A 7,230-nucleotide genomic window follows, 5' to 3' on the forward strand; every position below is an offset into this window, starting at 1 on the left:
AACCCAGCTGCCCCTCAGTAGATGAATGGATCAAGAAAATGTGGTATATATACACAATGGAATTCTATGCCTCCATCAGAAAGAATGACATTGCCCCATTTATTAGGAAATGGAAAGACTTAGAAAAAAAATCATATTTAGTGAAGTAAGCCAGACCCAAAGAAATATAGGTCCCATGGTTTCCCTCATTTGCAATAACTAGTATACGTCTAGGATAATTTTATCAGATGAGCAGAAGATGAAAAGCTATATACATATGACTATCTAAGATGATGCTAAGTGAAATGAACCCCAAGATATGGACACAAGAAGTCATTCTTTGTTGTTGTTTTTAATGTACCATGTGGTTTTGTTTCCTTTGTATGTTCTTCCCCCTATTGTAGATCCCCTGTTGTCACTGTACTTGATTTTGGTGTCCTGCCGCTTGTACATACGTTTATCTAATTTGGGGAGGGGAAGGGGAATAACAAAATACTGAAACAAGGACACAGAATGACCCATTGCAACAATGATACCCACAATACAGTATATTGGAAATGAACTTTACAACTTTGCAAAGGGGGCGGGGGAGGGGGTTATAATGCTCGACAAGAAATGTACTCATTGCCTTACTCATGTAACTGAACCCCTCTGTACAGCATCTTTACAATAAAAAAAAATTTTTAAGATGTATTCTTTACCTCACTTATGTAACTGCAACCTCTCTGTACATCACCTTTACAATAAGGAAAAATAAAAAGAATCTAAGCTGAGCCAGGAGCTCATGCCTGTAATCCTAGCTATTCAAGGAGCTGAGATCTGAGGATCACACTTTGAAAGCCAGCAGGAGCAGGAAAACCCATGAGACTCTTCTCTCCAATTACACATCAGAACACTGGAAGTGGAGATGTGGCTCACATTGAAGAGTGCTAACCTGGAGGGAAAAAGCCAAGCGAGAGCATAAGGCACCGAGTTCAAGCCCCAGGAACCAGCACACAAAAATAAAATTCACAGAAAGAATGTAACATTCTTTTCTGCTTTGTTTTCCTTCACATGGTCCCCAAAAGGCAGTGACAGAATTAAACATGAAACAAACCACCTGGAGATTCGGTCTCAAGTCACCAGATGCTGTCCTTAGCAATTCAACTCGGATGAGCTACCCAAATGAACTAGCAAAGCACAGCCCTAGCAAACCCCTCCTTGGTCTATAAGCCCCAAGCCAAGGTAAATGACTTGCAGCCCCTTTTTAACCTCTCAAGTCCCTGTACTGACCACAGGCAGCATGATCAAATCCCCCAATCAAAACCACAGTGACAGGCAATGGTCACTATCTTGCCCTCATGACTGAGAAAAGCCAATTTGGAAGAGAAAAATCCAGCTGGGCCTCCTATCTCCCCACACGGGCTCTGACAGAAGGCAAGCTTCCTGTGGGAAGAACAGGCACAGAGCAAAGGGGGGGGGGGATAGACATTCCTTGTGATTATCTTTTCTATTCTTCTGTTCACAACTAACTGTCTTAGATAGCCAAGTATATTTGGAGATGAGCTGTCATGGGGGGTGGGGGGGAAGTCCCAAAAGGGGAGAGGTAGGGAAGAGGAGAAGAGTCAGCATTTTTAACCTTTTAACCATTTCTAGTTCACGAAGTATGGGTTTCAATATGTGGGAAATTTTACTTTACACATATTGCAAGGACTGAAAAATGAGAAAAAGCAGCTGTGTGCTAGTGGCTCATGCCTGTAATCCTAACTACTCAAGAAAGTGAGATCTGAAGCTCTTGCCCAGGCAAGAAAGTCTGTGAGACTCTTAACACACATACACACACACACACACATGTGTACCAGAAGTGATGTTATGGATCAAGTAGTAGAGCACCAGCCTTGAGCAAAATAAAATTTAAAAAAATAGCTCAAGGACATCATACGTGCCCTGAGTTCACACTCCAGGACTGTCAAGAAGGAAGGAAGGAGGAAGAAGGAAGAAGAGGGAGGTGAAGGTAGAGGAAGAGGAGGAAGAAGAGGGAGGAGGAGAAGAAATACAAAGGGAGACTTCAATTTCAAATTTTTACTTTATTATTACAATTAATATTTCGGTGATGGTACTGGCTTTTTCAAGCTCAAATTTGGCACTCTCCCACTTGAGCCACACCTCCACCTCTAGCTCTTTTGCTGATTCAACAGACTTTTCTTCCCTAGGGCTAGCTGGTACTCTGCTCCTCAGATCTTGGCCTCCTGAGCTGCTGGGATTACAGCTGGAAGCAGCCAATCAATTTCTCATTTCTCTGACTAGTTGCTCCAATTCTGTTCACTATTCTGCTGTTCAATTACACATAATTATACTCTGACTTCTTCTAAATAAAATTAACCTGTGGGTAAAGACAGACCTTGAAATCAGCCCCTGAAGTACTTGAATCTCATGAGGATGAGAGAAAGCTGAAATTTCAAGAATCTGTATAGACAAACTAGGAATGTATAGTCAGTTCTGACAATTCCAGACCTCCTAACTCCTGGGCTAGAGAATTTCTACCATTCCCCACCCTCACTCTGCAGTACAAAAGAATCAAAGAAATCTGTTTCATCATATATGTGTTCAAATGCAATATAAATAGTCATTAAGAACTCATAATAATAAAAAAAAAAGAACTCATAATAACTGGGCACTGGTGACTCACGCCTATAATCCTTGCTACTGAGGAGGGCGAGATCTGAGAATCATGGTTCAAAGCCAGTGCAGGCAGGAAAGTCTGCGAGACTACCACAAAAAGCTGGAAACAGCGCTGTGAATCAAGTGGTACAGCACTTGGGAGAGAGCCCAGGCCCTGATCCTCAGCTCAGGGATAGTGCCCAGGCCTTGAGTTTAAGCCTCAGAACCAGCAAAACAACAACAACAAAAACTCATAGTATATTTTATTTAAATATGGAGCACTAAATGCATGCACTGATCTCTGCTTCTACTAAAATGTAAACCAAGAAAGACAAATAGAGTAAGAAAGCACACAGTGTCCCCGGGTTGGAAGACTGAGAACGCTACAGGCAAGTGGAAACTGGCTAAGCTGGAGCAATCTTCATCCTGACCTGGGAAAGCCCAGAGGCTGTCATTAGGTGCACATGCTGAGGAGCTGGCTACACAGGTTCTTCCAGTTCAGCCACTCTGAGGAGCGTTTCCCCAGTCCCTCATCTTCAGCTCCCACACCAGAGACTGGGAGTGTCTACTAGGATTCCACCATGTTCCTTGGGCTCCTAAGTACCAGGCCTTGTAAAACTTGCAGATTCTTTACTTATAAGACAGACAACATAGCCGAATGCTGGTGGCTCACACCTGTACTCCAAGCTACTCAGGAGGCTGAGATCCACTATTCTCAGAGCTCAGCTAGCCTGAGCAAGAAAGTCTGAGACTCTTACCTCCAATTAGTCACCAAAAATCTGGAAGTGGTAGAGAGCTAGTCTTGAGGAAAAAAAAAAAAGAAACAGCTCAAGGACAATATGCAAGCCCTGAGTTTATGCCCCAGAAATGGCGTGCATGTGTGTGTGCATGTGCATATACACATAAACAGGACAGACATGCATGTATGTACACATACACAGACATACACAAAACAGATAACACAAACACTGGATTCAAAGATAAAGGTCTACAAAAACCCAGAGAAAGTTTTCATACAAAAGATACTAAATCAGAATCTGACTTAAGGAATTTAACAAAAGAACCCTTGGACCGAGAATTCTGAGATAGGATTTCTTCCCTAGAAAAATCTAACAGGTAGTTAAAGGCTGCTCTCATTGAAGGACACTGACTCCTTACTTGGGCCCAGGAGTAGTAACGAACACCAAATCAATAAGAACCACCACAGCCTCTCTCACTCATACCCTTTGTCCATGTGAAAGCATGGAAAAAGATGTTATACCAAAATGAAGTCGCAAAGCAGTTAAGACATAAATGTAGGCCTGTAACACAAGTGCCAAGCCAAAGGAATCTTTGAGATGGTGATAAAAGGGATCTGTTCCCCAATTCTATGGGGTGTCCAGAATGTGGAAATTGGGAAAAGCTCTAAAAGGCCTTCACCCTCAGCAAGGATGGCCAGGACAGCTTCCTGTGTGGTGGATTATAGGATAAGGAGATTTCACATCCAGGAGTTTGAGGCTGAATGATTCCTAACCACATCAGAAATGAAGAAATAAAAATCAGTATCCACTGATCCACTGTATAGTCTTGAGAGGAAAAGTAATCAAACTCTATATGCTGTGGCTCATCTGCGGAGAGCATTACACAGTTACAATAAACATTGAATATTGATCTTAGCAAAATCACAACACAATTACAATATAATGATAATGGGGAAGGGGAGGGAGAGTGGATTATGTGAGGAAGGGCCCCTGGGCAAAGGCAGAGGAAAGCAAGCTAAGCACCCTCTAAAATGGAAACAAAACAGAACAGATAAATGACAATTTAAGCATGTTGGCAGAAAATTACTAAAAGAAACACCCCCAAGTTGAGAATACTCATCTCTGGGGAACTGAAAAGATACTCCAGTTTTTCATAACAAAGTCATATAGCATCACTTAATTTTCTAATTATGATAACATAAGGTAATTATGTACAAATCTGATACCAATAAAAACTTCCTATTTCTTACCCTTTACAAAGGAGGTAGTGGTCACACCTGTAATCCTAGCTACTCAGGAGGCTGAGATCTGAAGGTTATGGTTCAAAGCCATCCAATCAACCAGCAAGAAAGCTGGCAGTGGAGCTGTGGCTGACGTGGTAGAGTGCTAGCCTTGAGCAAAAGAAAAAAAGCTCAGAGCTGGGAAGGTGGCTCAGTGATAGAGTGCTTGTCTCGCATGCATGAGGCCCTGGGTTCGATTCCTCAGTACCACATAAGCAGGAGAAAGCCAGAAGTGGAGCTGTGGCTCAAGTGGTAGGACGCTAGCCTTGAGCTAAAGAGCTGAGGGACAGCGCCCAGGCCCAGAGTTCAGGCCCCACAACCAACACCAAAAACAACATAAAAGCTCAGAGACAATGCCTAAGTTCTGAGTTCAAGCCCCAGGACCAGTACAAGAAAGAGTAACCAGCACAAAAAAAGAGAGAAGTAAGAGAAGGGAGAGAGGGGAGAAGGGCGGAACCAGACAACCAAGTGGAAAGGCAGAGCAGGCAGAGCAAGAAGCCTAGACAGACAGACAGACATCATCAGCCTACAGATGGTATCTTAAGCCTGGGACAGAATCAGCCTGACCAGAATCAGCTTAGGAACAAGTTGAGACAGGAAAGAAATCAAGCTCTAAACCTCAAGCACCCAATTTTCAATACTGGATGTAGAAAATGAGTTGGGAGTCGAATCTATCAAGACGGAATAGCATCACCAAGCCAGGGCAACGAATTTCAGGAAGGCCCAGCCCCAGTAAGGATGAGATAAGCAGAAAACCCAAGGATTCAGCATGAGGGAGGAATGTTCATTCCTTATGCAGAAGTGAACTGGGTTCTTCCAGCACGGGCAGGAGCTGGCATTCACACATGGACCATTTTTACCAACTGCAAGGCCTCACTGATCAGTTAAAACTTAGGAAACTTCAACACAACTGACATTATCTAGGACCCTTATATATTTTTGTATAACAGGACACACACAAAAAAAGATGGAACAGTGGTTCACACCTGTAATCCTAACTACTCAGGAGGCTGAGATCAGAGGATCAGTTCAAAGTCAGGACCAGCAGGACAATCCATGAAACTGTTATCTCCAATCAACCACCAGAAAACCGGAAGCGGAGTAGTGGCTCAAAATGGTAGAGTGCTACCCTTGAGCAAAAAGAGCTCAGGGACAGTCCAGGCCCTAAATTCAAGGCTGAGACCTGAGGATTGCAGTTTGAAGCCAGCCCAGGCAGGAAAGACCATGAGACTCATCTCCAATTAACCACTACCCAAATCAAATCAAATCAAAAGGAGCCACAACTCTACTTCTGGCTTAAGCACAAAAAAGCTCAAGGATAGCTCCCAGGTCCTGAGTTCAAACCTCAGATCCCACACACATACACAAACAACATCCATGAACCTATCCTTGAACTAACAGTGTGAGGGACAAGGTACATTAGTTAGTGGTACTGTTCAAACGCAAACGCAAATCTTACCTAGACTGGATGGGAGGAGAGAATGAGTAATCAGAAAAGGCCTCCTGGAGGCAGGAACATCACCTGAAGGATGAGGAGGCATCAATAAATATAAAAGACAAGCACAAGGGCTGGTGCCGGGCTGCAGAACACCAGCAGGAGGGGCTGAATCTGAGTCCCAGACCTGCTTCTGCAATACCATCACATCAACTGACCTTCCCAGGTCTCATTTTTCGTTACCTTGGGCCTGGAATGGTTTAGATCAGTTGCCAAACTCTTGGTGTGTGACAGAATTGCCCAGAAGCTTGGTACCAAAAAAAATTAATAATTATTATTATAAAGTCATGGCTCTCTCTCCCCCCCCTTACTCCCTCCCTCCTCTAGAAATACAGTTTGAACCAATGGGCTATCCGTTTTTCTCCTGTCACTGCCTCTCTGCAGGTAGGATTGCATGAGACTCTCAAGTTCTTGCCATCTTAAACCTGGGTGCGCAATAATGTCCTCTGCGGAGATTTTGGAAAGCCTAAGCCAGATGGCAATTTAGAGAACTGTGCTGGAATCTCGAGGAGAGAGGGTTCAGACATTGGTAATTTTAAATTTAGTCCCCAGACTAATTCCTAGTTGCACCCAAGGTTGGTAACTACTGCTCCAAATCCTGTTAGTACGTTAATGTGTGCGTGTGCATGTGTGTGTGTGTGTGTGTGCGTGTGCACACCCGCACATTGGTACTGGGGCTTGAACTCAGCACCTCATTTCCTTAGATTTTTTTCACTCAAGGTTAACATTTTACCACTTGAACCACACCTCCACTTTCAGTGGAGATAAAGAGTCTCATGGAGTTTTCTGTCCAGGCTGGTTTTGAACCATGATCCTAAGATCTCAGCCTCCAGAGTAGTTTAGGATTATAGACATGAGTCACCACAAGCTCCTGGCTTTTTAATTTCCTATTATATCCAATGAAAGCTAAGAAAGGAAAGAAGGAAGGAGCTTCTAAGTTTTTCTCTCCTTCATCCTATGTCAAGCTAGAAAGAAGGCGGGGGGGTGGGGGGGAGGCTGGGAAGGGATGTGAAGGGTAAACAAAGGAGGAGGCTACAATGCTTGATAAGAAATGTACGCATTATCCTGCCCATGTAATTGTACAGTATGTTCACAA

General features: G+C 43.5%; 1 protein-coding gene across 1 annotated transcript in view; it reads right to left on the bottom strand.

The window, feature by feature from the left end:
- Ano6 (anoctamin 6) overlaps nt 1-6,279 on the bottom strand; it is a 121,389-nt gene extending 115,110 nt beyond the window's left edge. The window contains exon 1 of the mRNA XM_013018717.1: nt 6,099-6,279. Within this exon, the coding sequence (XP_012874171.1) occupies nt 6,099-6,279 (181 nt within the window). The remainder of the gene's footprint in view (nt 1-6,098) is intronic.
- Between the last annotated feature and the right edge of the window lie 951 nt (nt 6,280-7,230).

This window comes from Dipodomys ordii, unplaced genomic scaffold, assembly GCF_000151885.1.
Source record: "Dipodomys ordii isolate 6190 unplaced genomic scaffold, Dord_2.0 Scaffold42, whole genome shotgun sequence".
In the NCBI taxonomy this organism is placed as follows: Eukaryota; Metazoa; Chordata; class Mammalia; order Rodentia; family Heteromyidae; genus Dipodomys; species Dipodomys ordii.